This window comes from Prionailurus viverrinus, chromosome E2 (assembly GCF_022837055.1).
Source record: "Prionailurus viverrinus isolate Anna chromosome E2, UM_Priviv_1.0, whole genome shotgun sequence".
NCBI lineage: Eukaryota > Metazoa > Chordata > Mammalia > Carnivora > Felidae > Prionailurus > Prionailurus viverrinus.
This window is the reverse complement of record NC_062575.1, coordinates 18,149,905-18,169,108: the sequence shown is the minus strand read 5'-3', so window position 1 is coordinate 18,169,108 and position 19,204 is coordinate 18,149,905. Positions and strand designations below refer to the sequence as shown.

Here is a 19,204-nt window from a genome sequence, read left to right as displayed (position 1 = left end):
GTCTATGAAATCATGTCTACTAAGAGTGGTTATTTATTTTGCCTCACGTTTTACCATACAAAATCATCAGGAAATGTTCTCTCTTTGGAGAAATTTATTTTCTTCTCAAGTTGGAGGCAGTATTTTGTCCATGGCCGATTTCAGGGCAAACATTTTGAACATATTTCTCCAGTTTGGTTTGGCAATCCATTGTTTTCTGTCAGAGCCAAGCCAATATCAAGTTGATGTCAAGCAAGCCAGTCCCAGCTCAGAGCCCAGGTGTTTGTGTTTTGGCTTCCAGAATCCTCAGGTGCAGCAGGAAAACTAATCATTCACCTCCATCCAGTGGATGTTTGTAAATGTCTTGCTGTCCATTTTGTCGATGAACAGGCAGCCCTGCAAGTGGTCCATCTCATGCTGGATGATACGGGCTGCCCATCCACTCGCCTGCCACACCACCTGCTCCCCTCTGGGGTCCAGCCCTGCAAAGTAATTTACAGCCTGGTAAGAATACGCCGAACTGCATTGTTTTTAATCTCCCTACTTTTCCCAGCCCTTGGCTGTTCCTGTTCACAAGAGGCAACATGAGAAGGGAATGTAGACAGCAACCCCTATCCTTCCCAGAAAAGATGCCTTAACTTTGCCCATTACCAGGTATTCACTGTGGCTCTAACGCTGACAATTAGGTTGCTGGGCTTACTATGGGGCTGAAATGAGAAAATGATCTTCGTAAGGTGCTTCCTTTCTGAACATTCCTCTCATTTCTGAAATACTGTTTGATTTCAATTCCTAAAAGCATTTCAACTCGGTACATTATAAAATAAAGGGATACCATTTACCTTCTGACCTGGACCAAGTGGCTTGCTTAAAAGGAACAATCCTAATCCCAGCAACGAATTCCATTTCAGAAAACATCCTGTACTACGACAGACCAGGAATGGCATATCACCCTGGACTGGGCAAAGCTGGGTCCCACTATTTCCACTCGACCATGACAGATGCAACTGAGGCAAAAGTCTGTGTGTGGGACAGCGAACTAGAGGGCACAGAGCAGAGGACCTGGTGTGAGGTACCATCGAATTAGGTCACCTTCTTAGCCCCAATACATTTTCCCAGCGAGCTGGCTCAGCTGCTACACGAGCCTCTTCCCCTATCCCAATTGGTTAGTCTTGAATCAAATCCACTCCCCGGTCCTGCTCTTAGTTCCTGACGAAAGGCTTCATTGAGCCTGCCCTTCCACTTTTAACTGGAGTTTTGACAAAACCGTTTCGTGGGGCCCGAGGTCGCCGCCTCCATGGGCTGGGGGAGGGACGCAACCGTTTATCCAACCGCCTCACGGCCACTGCCCACCCCCTGCACCTGAGATCTGCACGGCCTGGAAGCGGGGCACGCAGGCCAGGAAGCCGACGACGCTCTCGCAGCCCTCAGGGAAGGTGACCAGGCGGCTGTCCAGCACCCGCAGGCTGGGGTTCACGAACACGCGCAAGGGGAAGGGCTCCATCTGGCGGGCCTCGCGCAGGCGCGGCGCGCAGGCGCGGAAGAGTGCCTCGGGGAACTCCAGGGCCAACACCTGTAGGGGCACCCCGAGCTGCGGAGCGCTCAGGCCTACGCAGCGCCGGCGTCGCATCACTTGCACCAGCCGCTGCACCAGCCGCTGCAGCTCGGGCCCCGCCAGCTGCGCGGGCTCTACCGGGGCCGCCACGGCCCGCAGCGCCGGGTCCCCGACCTGACACACGCGCGGGTACGGCGGCTCGGGCACTCCCCGCACCAGGCGCCGCACGTAGCGCCAGTAAGACCGCTGGCGCGCCGGGCCCTCGAGGCCGTCCGGGGCGGACGCGGAGCTACAGGCCCGGGCGCTGCGGCCCCCCGTCCCCTCTCCCCACGGCGGTGTCGGCCCCAAGCAGTGACGCGACCGCCCCAGCAGCGGCCCCAGCAGCAGTCCGGCCCCCATCCGGCCCCCGGTGCGCCGAGCACAGCTGCCCAGCCGCCGCGGTCCTCCCCGGCCCCCGTAGGAGAGCGCTCCGGTCGCGGGGGACGCCGGGAAGCGCAGTTTCCGCGCGCCTTGAGAGCGCAGCCGGCCTCCGTGACGTCAGTCAACTTTATTGTTTAATTCCGTTTTTTACAGTATCGCCAACCATTTGCAAAAGTGACCGGGAGGTCCCCCCTTTCACGGGCTGTGATGAATGCCCTCGCAGCCTGTCCTCCGGGGCTGTCCCCAGCTTTCACCGGCCTCCCCCCACCCCCGCGCCGGCGCGAGTTAGGTGTCCGCACCCGGCACCTCGGCCTGCAGCGGCTCGGCCGTGTCAGCCTGCTCCTGCGCACCCTCGGGGAAAGCCGCAGCGACCGACTCGACGCCTGACTCCTCGGGGGGGACTTCCGGTGCTGGAGCTGGGAGCTCGGGCACCAGCTCCTTTTCGTCTAGACACAGGACCAGCTCTCTCTTCGGCAGGATGAAGGCGAGAGGCTCCTGGACGACGTCGATGTTCACATGCCCAAGGTTGCCGTACTTGGAGAGCTGAGTGGGAGGGATGCCTGAGCCAAAAGGTAAAGAAAGTGAAATAGAAAAAAACGTACAATAAATTTAAATTTTTATATCACAGGGGGAAAAAACACTTGGAGGGAGGGAGTGACAGATACAATTTCCATTCTTCAATACAGTAAAAGTCATCTTTGTGATATGGGACAGGAAGCTTTACTGTAAAGAGAGACTTTGAAAGTAATCTGGAACAGCACAGTGTAGGTGGGTGGAGTTAACAGTCAAGAGAACGTCAGAAGGCACTGGCTTCCTTGTGGAAGGAAAAGGCTGGGGGAAAGTGCCCAACAGCTACTCCGCTGGTGTGGTCATCACCGGCCCACTGCCCCTCGGGAAGCTCTGTCTCCTCCATGCCCCATCCCCAGCACAGAGAGAGTGGGCACAGGCAAGTGAAGACAGATCCGGAAAAATCTTTTTAAAACACCTTCTCTGGATATTCACACAATATGTGATTCTTTTCTAATCTCTTCCACTTAGCCAAATAAACACATATTGTAGGATTCCATTTACATGAAATGTCCAGAAAAGGCAAATCTGCAACAGAAAGCAGATTACTGGTTGCCAGGGGCTAACGGTGGGATTGGGGAATGACTGCATTGGGCACGAGGGATCTTTTGGGGGTGAGGGAAACGTCCTAACATTGGATAGTGGTAATGGTTGTACATGTCTGTGTATTTACTAAAAAAACATCGAATTTTACAAATGGGTGAATTATTTAGTATGTGAATTATATCAGTAAAGTACTGTCGTTTTAAAGATCTTTCCCCTCCTTTGTCTTACCTAAGGTCTGTGCTATCTGAGCTGGTGGAAAAAGGACTTGGAGACAGCGATTTAAATATGGAACAAGGTCTTCCACGAAGACGGTGCAGAACTGGATGAAGAGCTCTTGCTCCCCACTGCTGAAAGCAGCCTCTTCTGCACGATGGAAGGCCAGGATTATATTAGTTACCTAGGGGACAAGGCATAAAGAAAGTCTTTCCAAACAGTACATTACTGTCTTGTTTAAATTCAGAATTGTGGTCACTCTCCACAATTCTGTCACTTCGTTGATCTGTTTCTGACTCAACATGTTTCATTACTGGCACAGGTTCCAGTTCCAGTGGAAGAGCATCAAGAGGTTCTTGACTCCTTCAGGAGATGGACCAGAACTATATCGGATTCAGAAAAATGAAGCAAAACTATAAAAGGTTTTTACTGAGTAAGACCTTTGAGGTTCCAGGAAGCTAGACCACTAGAAAACTGGAAAGGAAGACAGACCTGGAAAAGAAGTTCCACACACAAATAACAGAGCTACACTTTCTTGTTCAAGTCCTAGCTGTGCTGCTTGCTGGTTTTGTGGCTTCCAGGTGATTAAACACTTCATGCCCTCTGCTCCTCAGTTTCCGTACCTTTCCTTCCTTCCTCTTAGGGTTGTGAGGATCAAGTCTTAATAGGTATAAAGTATGATGAACACTACCTGGCATGCATTAAGTTCTGTATAAACATTAGCAGATAACTATTACCTGAATTTCACTGACAAAAAAGTTTCATTGCTCATGCTTGCTTCCTCTTACAGGAGGCCATTAACAGTTGTATCAAAGATATGAGAGCAGGCAAGCTCAAGAGAGAGAGAGAGCTGGGCCCACAAAGACTTTAATTTTTTTTTTTTTATGTTTATTTACTTTTGAGAGACAAAGAGTGTGAGCAGGGGAGGGGCAGAGAGAGGGGGACACAGAATCCAAAGCAGGCTCCAGGCTCTGTCAGCACAGAGCTTGATACGGGGCTCGAACTCACGAACCTGAGATCATGACCTGAGCTGAGGTCAGATGCTTAACTGACTAAGCCACCCAGGCGCCCCGGCCCAGAAAGATTTTATATAATCATGTCACAACTGCCATCTGGCTGACAGCAATTATAAGATGCCGTAAGTTTTAAGAAGCACCTCAATATCTTAAGGTTTAAATATGTAAAAAATGTGTAGGAAAGGATTGGTGCTAGTATTTATTGTGTTCTATAGAATTCTAAGATGGCTCTTCTGAATCCCACCCCCCCTGGTGTCCACTCCTTTGTGTAATCCCTTCCCCTTGATTGCAGGCAGAATGTGTGTCTTGTTTCTAACCAATATAATATGACAAATATGAACAATTTTGCAGAGGTAATTAAAGCCCTTATCAGCTGACTTTGAATTAATCAAGGGATATCCTGGGTGGACCTGACTTAATCAGACGAATCTTTTAAAAAAGGGTTGAGGACTTCCTTAACAGAAGAGACTCATGCAGGAGAGATGCTCTTCCACTGGCCTTGAAGAATCAGAAAGCCCCACTGTGAACGGGCTTATGGAGTGAGGTGGCCTCTAGGCCTTAGACCTATAATTGCAAAGAACAGAAATCTGCCAACATGAATGAGCTCGAAAGGGGATGTCAAGCTTCAGATGAGACTGCAGCCTGGCCAACACCTTGACTGCAACCTTGGGAGAGATCCTAAGCAGAGGACCCAGGACTCCCAATCTACAGAGAGTGGGAAATGATACACATATGTTGTTTTAGGCTGCTATGGAGTTTGTTATGCAACAACAGAAAACAAATGCAACATTACTGAATCATTATTGCAGGTAAGCCACTTCATGAATTGTTCTAGGTCCCATGAGGGGGAGCTCACCAGAGCTGCTCAATCAGAAAAACCTCTAAAACCCCACTAAACCTAAGTCTGCAACCACCTAACACATGGACTGGTTTATATTTTATAAAAGTCTGGCCACCTACTACCAAAGAAAGCCCCAGTAGAGAGCCAGCAGTATGTGCTCACCTTGGCAAGGGCATTCTCCAGGGCCCCAGTCACATCCTGTGCCAGGGCCACAGGGCAGCAGAGGCGCAGATCATTGAAGGCAACCAGAATACTGTTCAGGAAGCAGGCAAGGGGTGGGAAATCTAAGAGTACCATGGGTGGCTGCAAGGTCCCTGGCTGAGTGACTGGCACAGCAGCAGGCAGGTTACTGCTGCCCAGGATGGCTGGAGCGGAGATGAGGGTGTAGGAATTCATTTCATCCTGGAACTTTTCCACTGCTTCCTGAATTGCTTTCTGGAAAGTGCTGATGGCCACCTGCTGGAAAACAGGAGCCAACTGGCCCCGGAAATCAGCCCCCACCCGGCTGAAGGACAGCCCAAAGTACATGCACTGACCCAGCAGAGAGTCTAGGCGGCCACCTATCCCCCGGTTAAGGTCGGTCTCCAGCACCTGCAGGAATTGCGAGACCCTCTGTAGCACCCAGCCATGGAAGATGGCGCTCTCGTTCACAGTGTGCTCACCCATGGCAGGCGGCAACAATGGGTCCTCATCTGAGAATATGGCACGGTACTGGGTGATGATATCAAACAGATGGACACGGCAAGCCTCAATGGTTTTTGTGATGTGGAAATAGGGATCATCATTGGGGATGGCAGTCAGGATGGAACGGAGCCAAGCATCTCGGGCCTGAAGAAACTTCACCCTCAACTCAGCCTCAGTGAAGATATCCATGCGCCGCAGGAAGCCAATGACACGGAGGCAGGCAGGGAGCTGGATATTGGTCCTCAGTTGCTGGATCAGCTGGCTCAACATCAGCTGCATGGACTGGCGCACTTCATTCACAATGCCCTGACAATAAAGGGGGTCAGTCATACCACAATGGGAAAAATACTTTCTGGAACCCATTCCACTACCCCTGAATGTTGCAGACTAGAGAGGCAGACCACTGCTTTCCTGACTTACAAAGATTTCCTAAAGCTGATGTGTACAGGGTTACCAACAAAAGTCTGGTTCACTGTGGCCTACAGGCCCTGTGTGGTTCTCCTGCCACACCCACTTCCTAATACTGTCCCCCTGCTCACTGCAATCCAGGCACACTGTTTGTGGTTTTTTTTTCCTATCTTTGTATTTCTTAAATACTCCTAACGTGTTCCCTCCTGAACCTGCTATACTTATTTTTTCCACTTTGTGGTTTGCGCCTTCCCCACATCTTCCTGTGGCGGGCTCCTTCTCATCATCTGGGTCTCAGCTTAAATATTATTTCTCCAACAGAGCCTTTCCTGACCACTCTACCTAGGGTACCTCATCTAGTCTCCTATCCATTCCCTGGTTTATTTTCTTCATTTACCACTATCTGAAAGGATCATTTATTTACCAACTATCAGCTTTCATTCATGAAAGCCAGGGCCTTGTCTGCCTTGTCTCGTTTCTCCCTAGCACCTAGATTAGTGCCTGGCACATGATTAGTATTTATCACTTGAATGAATGAATGAATGAATGAATGAATGAATATTTTATGTTCAAGCCTGCCTGACTGGCAGAAATTGATATAAAACTTGCAGTTTCCCTAAGGTGTCTGCCTAAAGGTTCAGCGATGACCACACAATTACTGATTATAAGAACATCAGCTTGAGTCCTTTTGGGACAGTTTGGCTACCTGGATGACAGGGATGGAGGAGTATTTCCTTTCCAGTCGGCGTACGTAGGCCGCAAGCTCCAGGGCCTCTTCATAGTAGCTGTTCCGGACACAAGTGTCCATGAGCTGGGGGATCTCCAGGATTTCCAGGATTTCTGTGTGCCGGTTTAGGGTCAGGGTGTTCATCCGGCGGTTGGAACTGATCTCTTCAGCCTCTTTCACAAAGTTTCTGGTAAGAGAATTTCGGTCACTCACTGCTCCACACCCACAACTCAGCTACATTTACCAAGTGATTACTATGGACTGGGCACTGAGCTGCATGGTTTATGACTTAATCTTCACACCAAACCTTTGAGGTAAGTACTACTACCCTTGAGGAAACTCTAATCCCAGAGAGGCTAAGCAACTTGTCCCAAATCACACGATTATTTATCATATGTGAACCCAGATCTGCCACTTAACTGTGACAAGGTACTTAGGCTCTCTGAACTCTTTCACATTAGTAAAATAGTAATAGGACCCACCTCACAAGGAGGTGAGGATTAAATGAGATGTGTGTAACAAACAACACAGAACCTTACACACGGTAAATGTTCCTTTAATAGCTATGCTTTTCATAAAAATGCACTAACTAGCTTGGAAGCTACAACCTTAACCTTAAATTCCCTCAGCCCTTTTAATTTTTCTCTTCTGCTGTTGTTCAACTTTAATTCTTAGCAGTTTTCACTCCTCCGTAATTGCAGTGACCTGCTTTATGAGGTCCCCTACCTATTCTGGAAGGCGGAAGGGTACAGGAGCTATTGTCAAATATCCAAAGACTCAAAAGAAAGGTGAAAAATTGAAAGGCAGAATTAGGGATAATAGACTGAGGATCTAGAGAGGCAAATTACGGCTTAAAGGATTTTTTGATAATTTTTGCCTCCAACTGGAAGGATTTCCTTGTCAGCCTTCTATCCATTAGAAGTTTTGGACGGTCTCAGCTGGTGTGTGTGTGTGTGTGTGTGTGTGTGTGTGTGTGTGTGTGTGTAGACTGTTGCTGACGACCGTAGAGTGTTAACTATGTCAGACCCAATAATAAGCGCTTGGCATGGAATCTATTTAGTACTCCCAACAGTCCTGTCAGGGAGGGACGTGCTGCTGGTTTCCAATTCTGACTTCGAAACTTACTAGCTGTGCCCACTGAACAATCAATCACTAAGCTCCCTGTCTCAACTTCCTCATACATAAAATGGGAATAACAGTACCTACCTCGAAAGTTGTTGTGGAATTTAAACGGATTTTTAAAATGCTCAAAGGAGAGCCTGACGCATGGTAAGTGCTATGTAAGCGTTAGCTATTTCTATCATCACAAACGTCAGCTATTACAGTTGCTAAAAGCCCCTTTATAGTGCCGGGCCCGCCACACCTGCAGCTCTGCTGGAAGCTGGGCAAGCGGTCGAGCAGGCGGCCGAGCGACGCCTCCACGTCGCCAAAGAGGCGGTGGATGCGCTCGGTGCACTCGGCGCCGCGGATGAAGGTCTTATAATTGGCGAAGGCCAAGTCGCGCGTCTGCTGCAGCAGCTGCGCCCGCTCCTCCGCCAAGCGCTCGGGCTCGCGCCTCAGCCGCTCCAGCCCGGAGCCGCTCAACTCCCGGAGGTAGCGGCCCACGTCGGGCCGCTCCCGCCACTGGGCCTCGGGGAAGCGGTCCCGGAACAGCGATGCCAGGAGTCCTTCATCCTCCACCTCCCCGAGAGCCGCCGCAGTGGCGGTCGCTGCGGCCGAGGCCGACGCCGACGCCGTGGCGGTGGTTGACGAAGCAAGAGTCTCCGTCGCCGCCATCTTCTGGCAGCAGCGTCACTTCACCTCCCGCCCGGCAAGGGCGCTGGCTCGGAATCTAGGACCGGAAGCAGCGGGGGCACTCTTCCGATCGCTGTGGTTTCGTATCCGTCCGGCTTTCTTTCCCCGACGGTCCTCCACGCTGCGGGGCGCTAGCGCGGGGGAACAAACCGAATGCGGCTAGAGAGGCAGGCTTTGGGGTTGCCAGGGAGCGGCTGGCGGCCGACTTCCGTTTCCGGACGCTGAGGCACGCGGATTCGGTGTTGCAACCCAGCGGGAAAATGCGGCCTTTGACTGAAGAAGAGACCCGCGTAATGTTTGAGAAGATAGCGAAATAGTAAGAACGCGCCGAGGGGAAGGGGAAATGTGTTTGTGGCAGGGAAGGGCGTGGGTGGAGTGGGGGCGCGGCCCTGGGAGGAGTCTTTTGGGGCGCCGTCTCCAGTCCTCTTTTTGCCTTCAGCATCGGGGAGAACCTTCAGCTGCTGGTCGACAGGCCCGACGGCACCTACTGTTTCAGGCTGCACAACGACCGGGTGTACTACGTGAGGTGAGGCGGTGCCGGGTGGACCAACGTGGACGGGGGGAGGACTGGGTCCCGCCGGCTTCCCGCAGCTGACACCTTCTTTCTCCTTACCCTTTAAGCGAGAAGATCCTGAAGTTGGCCGCCAACATCTCTGGGGACAAGCTGGTGTCTCTGGGGACCTGCTTCGGAAAATTCACGAAGACTCACAAGTTCCGGTTGCACATCACAGCTCTGGATTACCTTGCACCCTATGCCAAGGTTTGTGTGAGTGGCGGGGGGGGGGGGGGGGGGGGACACAAGAGCGGGGTGGTATTCAGTCGGCAACTGGGGATGAAGGAAGTCAAAGATGAGGGCCACGTCAGAAGGCAGATAATTGGGCGGCTTCTCTGCCTCGGAGTCCCCGACAGTGCTTAGGTCAGTACCACACGTAGAGATGTTTGTGGGACTTGCTGCTTGGGCACGGTTCGGGCTCTGGCATAGGAATGCTGTGTGGCTGCATAGTCGTGGTCACGTTCAGCAAAGTAGAAAAGCCTCTGCAGACCCCACTCAAGAAAAGCCAGCAGGTGACTTTGGTGAGGAGCACAGAGGGATCCAGAAAAAGAGTTCTTAAACTATCCGTGAGAGAGATTGTAGAGTCGAATAAAGAACCTCCTGGGAGTTCTGTTCGGAGAATGAGCAGTTTGAGATAGCCATCCAGTCTTTCTGTTTTCCTTAAAATGCTTTCAAGAAATTAATCACAAAGCGGCACCTGGGCGGCTCAGTCAGTTAAGCATCCAACTCTTAATATCGGCCCAGGTCATAATCTTGGGGTTGTGAGATCAGCCCTGAGTTGGGCACTGCGCTGAGGGTGGAGCCTGCTTGAGAGTCTCTCTCTCTCTGCCCTTCCCCACATGCTCACCCTCTCTCTGTCTCGAAATAAGTAAACATATATATTTTCTAAAGACAAAGTCCTTTTCTTATTAAAAGAAAATTAATCCGTGGACCAAATGAAAACAAAGCTTTCTCGCAGCAAAATAAATAAATAAATAAATAAATAAATAAATAAATAAATAAATAAATAATAAATAAATAAGTAAATCTTAATCATATATCCAACAGGTGGCTAATCTATGGGATATAATTATTAGCATTTTAATGTCTCTTAGATTTAATTGTGGGGTGTTTGTTGTTGTTGTTGTTGTTTTATAGTATAAAGTCTGGATAAAGCCTGGAGCAGAGCAGTCCTTCCTGTATGGGAACCATGTGTTGAAATCTGGACTGGGTCGAATCACTGAAAATACCTGTCAGTACCAGGGAGTGGTGGTGTACTCCATGGCAGACGTCCCTTTGGTGAGTAGAGATGGTAGCTGTTAGAAAAATCAAGTATCTTTTTTAATTCAGAAGGCTGTATTTTCCATCTGTGCGCTTCAGAGACTAAATTCTCAGCACCTTTTGAATTTCTCAAAGATAAGAACTGCATTTTTTTCATCTTCGTTATTTCCACCCCTCGATGCATGCTTGTTGAATGACTTGAGTGAATCAGTGTCTCTTCTTTTGAATCCCAGGGTTTTGGGGTGGCAGCAAAGTCTACACAAGACTGCAGGAAAGTAGACCCCATGGCGATTGTGGTATTTCATCAAGCAGACATTGGGGAATATGTGCGGCATGAAGAGACATTGACTTAAAACGAAATCATCGCAAGGACTTGTGGCTGTGTGGAAGGGCCTAGCTTTGTTTCCCGTGTCTGTGTAGGCTCCATCATCATGTTGAATTTTGTCAACACTGACTTCTTCAGGGACTTCTTAGTTTAATATTCTCTCTATTGCGATTGAATGCAGGCTGGATTCTTAAGTGAAGATGGTTCAAAAATGGCATTTCAGATCTTTGTGTTTGTGACTAAATAGAATGCTGTGTTTTATATTTGAATCAGAAGGCTTCTTGTCTTGAGTAACAGGTTCTAAGTCGTTGGAACTGAGGACAAGAATAGCTAGCTTATTGTTATCTGTGATAACGCCGTTTTCAAACTCATGATAAGAACACAAAGGATTTTTTCATTGTTTGTACGATGAAAGTTAGATATTGCCATATGAGAATGGTAGGCCATGTGTTGGATTTTATGAATGAAATTTGGATAAAATAATAAGAGCAATTTGTCCTGCCAGTTTTCTATATAGTGGGTGTTGTGTGGTATGGAAGAAAATCTTGGATCTAAACCCCAGTTCTGACACCTACCAGCTGTATGGCCTTAGAAGTCATTAAACTTTAATAAGCTTAATTTTCTTCTTCAAAAAAACCCAGCTTTAACCTGAAGATGGTTTTTCGGATTAGAAATCACGTTTGTAAAGCACTTAAGCACAGTGCCTGGCAAATGATAGGTGTTAAATAAATGGTAACATTATTTTTATATTGCATATACTGGGTATTTCTATTACTAAGGATAGGATCTTATGAATACAGCTTGATTATATATCTTCGTTCTTGATCTTTCTTTTTCTGAGATGGTATGATCCCAGGCTAATGGTATTTTCATCACCTTGATTTCTTAAAATGTGATTTCCCATGGGAGCCTTTACTTAACTGGACTAGACAGCACTAATCAGAGACCTTGATATAATTCAGCTCTTCCCATGCTTCCTAAAATTATTTTTGGAATTATTAAAATTTTTTTTTAATGAAAAAATTCCACTAAGTTTTTTTAAACTGCCTGTTTTAAATCTGCTTTTCTTTTTTTTCCTGCTTATTTTAAATTCCAAAGGTGACATCTCTAAAAATAAAACATTTTTCAACTACAAAACAGTCTGCCAATTCCTGTTTTTGTATGCAATGCATAAAACTGAGATGTGTATGTTTTTGTCCCATTTTTTTCAACTCTTCTCCCTCCCATGGTTCTCAACCCTCTAGATAAACTTAGAGTTAAGGGACTGCTGTATGATGAACAGTATTTTGATGGTAGCATCACTTAGTGCACACTTTTGTAATAGCCAATATCAATACTTATACATTTTTATTATTTTATTGCCATTTTGAGGCAATAGGAAAGGAGAGCAATAGACTAAAATGTTCTAACAAGTTGATTTTTTTTCCCAATAATTTTACAAAGCTCATGACCCAGAAGAAAAGGACTAGGGTGCTGTAGTCATTTTGGCTTAGCATCTTGGCTTTTTTGTGTCTGTAACCTTTGGGACATTAAAGAGACGCTTCAAGAAATACAGCTGCAGGATTCCAGAAAGAACAATAACAAAGCTCTGGGCTGTCGACCACCAGTTCACGTAGTTATAGTTTGATTGGAGAAGGAAAAAGTCAGCCATTTTCCTCATGCGGGCAAAGTTGTAATACCGCCACATGTGAAAGATATTGTTCTGCATCTTCCGTGTACTCTCCTGTGAGACAGAAAATGAAATTAAAAGAGTCCTCCCTACCACCCATCTAGTCTCACCCCGTTGCTCAGAAGCACTAACCTAAGTTATCTGGAGGCTGAGTAACTTACTTCTATAATTTTATGATACATACAATAAGTTGGTTATTGTAGTTGTTAGTAAAGCTGGTTTTGCTCTCTATGAAAACATCGCCTGGACTTCGGTTTAAAAAACAAAATTTTTTGGGGCGCCTGGGTGGCGCAGTCGGTTAAGCGTCCGACTTCAGCCAGGTCACGATCTCGCGGTCCCTGAGTTCGAGCCCCGCGTCAGGCTCTGGGCTGATGGCTCGGAGCCTGGAGCCTGTTTCAGATTCTGTGTCTCCCTCTCTCTCTGCCCCTCCCCTGTTCATGCTCTGTCTCTCTCTGTCCCAAAAATAAATAAACGTTGGAAAAAAAATTAAAAAAAAAATAAATAAATAAAATAAAAAACAAAATTTTTATAATGAAAAATTTCAGTTCTAAAACTCTTTCAGAGTATCTCTAGATTTAGACATGTACTCAGTACATCATTGCCCCTCTGGCTGATGTTTTCTGTTTTTTGTAGATGGTAGAAGATGGGGGCTGGTCTGCAAACTTTTTTTTTTTTTTTTTTTTTTTTTTTTTTTTTTTAGTATTTATTTATCTAAGTAATTTCTATACTCAACGTGGGGCTGAAACCCATGAACCTGAAATCAAGAGTTACATTCTGTACTGACGCACCCAGCCAGGTGTCCCTGCAAACTTTTTATTAAAGGACCAGATAGTAAATCGTTTAGGCTTTGTAGGTGATACAGTCTCTGTTGCAACTACTGAACTCTGCTCTTGTTAGCATAAAAGCAGCCATATATAATTGTCAAACGAGCATAGTTGTGTTTCAGTGAAACTTCATTTACAGAAATACACAGTGGGATTTTGTACATTGAAAAATACTATGAAGAAAGTGAAAAGACATCCCACAGAATAGGGAAAATGTTTACAAATCATTTATCTGATAAGGAACTTCTATCCAGAATATATAAAAAACTTAAAACTCAACCATAAAAAGACAGCCCTATTTTATTTTATTTCATTATTTTTGTGTGTGTGTGTGTGTGATGTGGACTTTTAATTCATACCTCCCCTCTCTCCCAACTGTGGCAGCTGAATAGGGAATGATCCCTCAGAACTCCCTGAGAAGACTAAAAAAGGGGGTTTGCATTCTTCTGGGTAGATAGGGGATGCGGTCAGAGTTGTCTGTAATAAAGCCAACTACCTTCATCCTTTTCAAAAAGCATCAAGGAGGGGCGCCTGGGTGGCGCAGTCGGTTAAGCGTCCGACTTCAGCCAGGTCACGATCTCGCGGTCCGTGAGTTCGAGCCCCGCGTCGGGCTCTGGGCTGATGGCTCAGAGCCTGGAGCCTGTTTCCGATTCTGTGTCTCCCTCTCTCTCTGCCCCTCCCCCGTTCATGCTCTGTCTCTCCCTGTCCCAAAAATAAATAAACGTTGAAAAAAAAAAAATTAAAAAGCATCAAGGAGTTCCTGGAATCTGAGTCAAGAATCCCTGCTCCTTGGGCAGACCCTGTGCTCTGGCCTGGGTTTCAGGTCAGCCCGGGAAAGACAGCCCAATTTTAATATGGGAAAATGATTTGAATAGACAGTTCTCCACAGAAGGTATACAGATGGCCAAAAAACATGGAAAGATGCTCAATGTCATTAGTCATTAGGGACACATACCTCAAAACCACAAGATACAACTTCACACCCACTAGAGTAGCTTTAGTAAAAGACACAGTAACCTGTTGGCAGGGATGTGGAAAAATTGAAACCCTCAGATACTGCTGGTGAGAGTATAAGATGGTTTAGGCACTGGAAAACAGTTACTCATAAAGTTAAACAGAGTTACCATATGACCCACCAGAGTATCCTACTAACTGGTATACAGAAATGAAAACATGTTCACACAAAAACTTCATGCAAATGTTCATACTTGCGTTATTCCTAATAGCCAAAAAGTGGATGACCCAAATGTCATCAGCTGATGAGTGGATAAGAAACTGATACATTCATAAAAGAGGATATTCATCCATAAAAGGGAATGAAGTATTAATACCTGCTATAATGTGGATGACTCTTGAAAACATGCTAAGTGAAAGAAGTCAGAAACAAAAGGCCACATTGTATGATTACACTCATGTGAAGTGCATAGAATAGGCAAATTTAAAGAAACAGTTGATTAGTGAGTGATTGCCCAGGACTGGGGAGGGGGGTATGGGGAAGGAGGAGGGAGTAATGGGTATGGAGTTCTTTTTGGGCTGATGAAACTTGTGAAATTAGATGCTGGCAATAGTTGCATGACCTTGGGAATGTACTAAAAACCACAGAATTGTACATTTTAAAATAGTGAATTCTATCTAAAATTTTAAAAAACGGGCGTCCAGGTGGCTTAGTCGGTTAAGCATCCAACTGTTGGTTTTGGCTCAGGTCATGATCTTAGGGGTTCATGGGATCAAGCCCTGTGTCAGGCTCTGTGCTGACAACGCAGAACCTGGTTGGGATTCTCTCTCTCCCTCTCAAAATAAATAAATAAACTTTAAAAAAAGAAACAGGCACTGGGCCAGATTTGGCCTGTGCACCATATTTTGTCAACTCCTGTTATAAACAAGTGAGGAATTTTAAGAGCTGTAAGTTATAAAAATTGAAGGTTGCAAATCCTCTTGCCTGTTTGGTTTCTCCCCAAATGAGCCCTCAGATGATATTACTGATTTTCAAGGATGTTTCCACAGATGTTTCTCTCACAAAACAGTTACCTCAATTGCATCCAGAGTATCATTCAGTTGTTTTCTTTCATTCTTCTGTTTGTGGTCCATCTCAGGCCCCTCATAGAAAACTCCAAAATTGAGGTAAACTTGCACAGAACCAAAGTGATTTTGCTGATTTTTTAGACAAAGCTGATAAAAACCTGTAGGAATCCCTAGATCATTACCAAGTCTTGGCCTCCACCCTTTGTTGAACTCCCACCCTCTAGATTTCCCTGGAGATACCTGTTTACCAGTGTTAAATGTGCTACTTAATACCTTCTTTTCACTTAGGAAGTACAAAGATAGAATGTTTAAGGTCGAAGGCCTTACGTGATCTTCCATGAAACTTACTTTACTGAGTATCAGTTATGATATTGTTTTGCCAAATATTAGTAACTGAGTTCTATAAAATAGTCAATTTATAAAAAGTAAATTTATTAAGTAAATTGGTTCTATACTAGATAGGAAACCATGTTTTCTCCTTTGTCACCTGTATTTCCCACATCTCTTACTGAAGTTCTTCTCAACAAAACGAGTTGAAATTAAGAGCATGCTATTTGCCTTCTTGTACACCATTACTGGGGGATACCGTCTTGAACTTGAAACTAGAGAAAAAATTGATGTGTTGTGAATGAAAGAAGCTATCCTGCGGATGGAGTAACTTCTGCAAGGTGATTTGTACAGGAGCTAATGGTTTGGGGTATGAACTAGTATGAACTAGTGCTGGTTCTCAACTGGGATCCTCCCTTTTGTGTGTGCCTCCCTTTGTGTGTGTGTGTGGGAGCAGGGAAGAGCGGGATTAGAAGGGCGTGGCAGTTATTTGATTGGTCTAATGGTTAGAAGGCACTGCTGGGGCCAAAGATGCCAGATACCATATGGTGCTGAAAATCCTGTGCTACACAGTGAAGGATTGTTTTATGCCCCGATTCAGAAACACTGTTGTGTTTTTTTTTTCTGTACACCTGGCTAGTAGAGAGGGCAATTAAAACTGACCGGTGTTGTCCAGGGTGGGGATAGGCTCAATCTGGCTGTAGGAAATTTCTGATGACTGGGGAAGTGTTTTGTTGTTTGTGGATATTTTCATGGCCATGCATTTCCTTTTGTTCTGAGTCTGCTATTTCATAACTGGCTCAAGTATTCTGGTGACTGGAAAGGAATGTTATCATGTAATAAATTTATTAGTTGGAATTCTGTATTGTAAATGGGTCTCTCTTTTGGTCACTTTCCCATAACCTTATCAGTTGGAGATGATGAGATAAAATTGAGCTTCTGGACCCTGGAGTTACAGTAATTAGTCACCTGGAGACCCTGCCCTGAATCTGACAGCAACTGCCTGCTGCTTAATGTCCTCCACTACAGGCAGTCTCCGGGAAAGATTTGATATTGGTGTTGAAGGCTGGTTTTTGGTGTTGAAAACTGGGTTCTTCCCCCTACTGTTTGATCATCCCTGTGTGAAAAAGCCAGGGCTAATATATCTCAGGTTGTTCTAATTTCAGGGGCGCCTGGGTGGCTCAGTTGGTTGAGCATCCAGATCTTGATTTTGGCTCAGGTCATGATCTCACGGGTTCATGAGATCGAGCTCCACGTCAGGCTCCACACTGATTGTGTGGAGCCTACTTGGTATATTCTCTCTCTCTCTCTCTCTCTCTCTCTCTCTCTCTCTCTCTCTCTCGGTCTCCTTCCCCCACCCCTCCTCCACTAACGTGCTCACTGGCCCTCTCTCAAACTGAAAAAAGTAATTTCAGTACTTCTCATTATTTACCCAATTTCAAAGAAATTTAGAATTATTACAGTAGCTGTGGTGATAAAAACAGACCTGTCTCTTTGATAGAGAAGTTAATCTGGCCCCGAACATCCTGAGAGGAGTCTATGAGGAAACCCTGTGGGGTATGTGCTGTGGCAGCAACATGCCGGTCATGTGACATTCCCAGTGTCCGCTGCACCTGCCAAGACACATTAAAGAGGGAGAAAAGCCCCTGCTACATCACCAAGAGCTAGCTAAATAGTAAGGTTGACATTCATGATCATCAGCACAGTGGTTCTCTGGGAATCTGGATGGAGACAACAGTGCTGTTGGGGAGATAGGAAGGGACAGCAATGCTGAACATTCTGCTGTGTTAGAAACAGTATTGCAGGACAAAGAATTGCCCAAAATGCCAATAGCACTCCAGTTAAGAAGACATGTCTCAGACCATACATTGTGTATCAACTGATGTGTATGTTTTGGCTATGGAGTTCTTGACTGAACTTGCTTGGTTTTGACTTCCCTAGTGTCCTTGATTTGGGCTTATTTGCTGCTTGACAGCAAATAAATAAGGCATTCAGTAGGAACTTGTCCCCAAGCTGTGTCTTGATAAGCCCAGGCTACAGTGAGCTGATTAGTAGCTACTGTTCCAAATTCAGAGGTAAGAAAAGGCTCTGATAAGCTAACTTAAAATAAGCTTTGAGTTACAGTGGAATGGAATGAGATCAATAGAGTCTATTACTATGTAAATAAAATTTAGAAAGTTAACAGGTTTCTAAGATAAAGAACAAGGAAATGAACAGCTTCTGACTTTACTATTGAGTTCACCATCCTTGGGCAGTGTGGTGTAAGACCACAGGATGGATAAATGTACTTGGCCTGTGAACAGACAACTTTTAAACATATACCTTCCTAAAGAAACAAGACTGGCCAAATGGAGCAATCTTGAGTCAGTGATTCTTTAATTTGCCAGAATTACCCCTAAAAGCAAGAGAATAAATGTTGGCTCCCTTAGCCCCGTAAAGAAGCATCTTTCTTTGAAATCTCAGGGTCTGTTGCCAAAGTTCATGTAGGTTTTCATTTTACTTTGTACCATATCCATATTATTTTAATGTTTTAAAAAATGGATTCTCTCCCCTTTCATCTCCAAATCTGAGTTAACATATGATTACCTCTCTGGGAAGAGGCAGCTTGTTTGTCCCATGGCTTTGAGCACACCTCCATTTCCCCCATTTTGATTAGTCAATCCATATGTTTTAGCGATTGTTCATTCACGGAGAGTTTCCATCTTAACTGCAGGTCCATTTCATTAACAGGTAGGGAATCACAGCATAAGAAAGACAACCAGAATCTTGTATTCGAGTAAAACCTGACCCACTTAACAAAAGGAAACAAACAAAAAAAACAAGTCCCCAGTATGGCTAGAGGAGCCCTTGTACTTACCTCATAACTGAAATAGAAGTATCCAGTCTGGTAGGCAAATTGCCAGAAGCACTCTGTGCCTCCTGGAGGGATCATGATGGCAAAGTCAGATCGATCTGCTCCATGGAAGAGGGGCTGGTCCCCAGAACCAATAAAGGGTTCTGTCTTCAGGCTCCTAGCAGAGGTCACTAGGTTCAGAACCACCAGTCCAGCTCCAGAGAGCAAAGGGAACATGCTTCTTTCTGAAGATTCCTCTGTAGGTGAACTGTTTGCACAAGCCCAGTGAAACCAAGCAGTTTAAGACATCTGCTAGGGCAATCATTAACTCGCAAGTCACACACAGGCCAGTTTCAGGGCCACACATGGATATTCCATAATAGAAGTGGCTTGATACCTCCATCCTTGGCTCACAGGAAGAGGTTTTGTTTTTACCTCAAAAACTCACTGCAGGGTGCCTGGGTGGCTCAGTCAATTGAGCATCTGACTTCGGCTCAGGTTATGATCTCACTGTTCATGGGGTAGAGCCGAGTTGGGCTCTGTGCTGACAGCTCAGAGCCTGGAGCCTCCTTCAGATTCTGTCTCCCTCCCTCTCTATCTGCTCCTCCCCTGCTTGCACTCTCTCTCTCTCCCTCTCCCTCTCT

The 19,204-nt window shown here is 46.0% G+C and overlaps 3 protein-coding genes across 6 annotated transcripts in view; 1 reads left to right on the top strand and 2 right to left on the bottom strand.

The window, feature by feature from the left end:
- Positions 1 to 10: 10 nt before the first annotated feature.
- COG8 (component of oligomeric golgi complex 8) lies at positions 11 to 8,746 on the bottom strand. Of its 2 annotated transcripts, XM_047835927.1 has the most exons (6): positions 8,317 to 8,746; positions 6,933 to 7,140; positions 5,297 to 6,124; positions 3,293 to 3,461; positions 2,335 to 2,511; positions 11 to 461 (listed from the first exon to the last, which is right to left on the bottom strand). In XM_047835927.1, exons 1-6 carry the CDS (start codon positions 8,727 to 8,729, stop codon positions 304 to 306), a joined length of 1,953 nt encoding a protein of 650 aa, XP_047691883.1. In that variant the 5' UTR covers positions 8,730 to 8,746; the 3' UTR covers positions 11 to 303. The 2 variants fall into 2 exon arrangements, with proteins under 2 accessions (XP_047691883.1, XP_047691882.1); XM_047835926.1 differs by lacking the exon at positions 11 to 461 and having other exon boundaries at positions 2,060 to 2,511.
- Positions 8,747 to 8,932: 186 nt separating this feature from the next.
- NIP7 (nucleolar pre-rRNA processing protein NIP7) overlaps positions 8,933 to 19,204 on the top strand; it is a 73,634-nt gene continuing 63,362 nt past the window's right edge. For 2 of the 3 annotated variants that reach the window (XR_007147387.1, XM_047835938.1), the window contains exons 1-4: positions 8,933 to 9,063; positions 9,187 to 9,273; positions 9,369 to 9,507; positions 10,438 to 10,578. Coding sequence is in view for 2 of the 3 variants with exons in the window: in XM_047835938.1 (XP_047691894.1) it covers positions 9,008 to 9,063; positions 9,187 to 9,273; positions 9,369 to 9,507; positions 10,438 to 10,578 (423 nt within the window). In the remaining variant the exon portion in view is untranslated. Of the gene's footprint in view, positions 9,064 to 9,186; positions 9,274 to 9,368; positions 9,508 to 10,437; positions 10,579 to 10,793; positions 11,742 to 19,204 lie in introns of those variants that run through there. The other variant, XM_047835937.1, reaches the window with a different exon arrangement.
- Positions 12,227 to 19,065, bottom strand: TMED6 (transmembrane p24 trafficking protein 6). Its single transcript, XM_047835936.1, has 4 exons — positions 18,585 to 19,065; positions 17,214 to 17,340; positions 15,407 to 15,558; positions 12,227 to 12,608 (listed from the first exon to the last, which is right to left on the bottom strand). Exons 1-4 carry the CDS (start codon positions 18,795 to 18,797, stop codon positions 12,375 to 12,377), a joined length of 726 nt encoding a protein of 241 aa, XP_047691892.1. The 5' UTR covers positions 18,798 to 19,065; the 3' UTR covers positions 12,227 to 12,374.

Coding starts and splice junctions, on each gene's coding strand:
- TMED6 (XM_047835936.1), bottom strand. CDS start 18,797: ATGTTCCCTTTGCTCTCTGGAGCTGGACTGGTGGTTCTGAACCTAGTG. Junction 17,341..18,584: donor ACTTCTATTTCAGTTATGAG/GTAAGTACAAGG, acceptor GTGTCTTGGCAG/GTGCAGCGGACACTGGGAAT. Junction 15,559..17,213: donor CTTCTCTATCAAAGAGACAG/GTCTGTTTTTAT, acceptor GGATTCCTACAG/GTTTTTATCAGCTTTGTCTA.
- COG8 (XM_047835927.1), bottom strand. CDS start 8,729: ATGGCGGCGACGGAGACTCTTGCTTCGTCAACCACCGCCACGGCGTCG. Junction 7,141..8,316: donor AGCTTCCAGCAGAGCTGCAG/GTGTGGCGGGCC, acceptor TTCTCTTACCAG/AAACTTTGTGAAAGAGGCTG. Junction 2,512..3,292: donor TCAGATAGCACAGACCTTAG/GTAAGACAAAGG, acceptor CTTTTGGCTCAG/GCATCCCTCCCACTCAGCTC.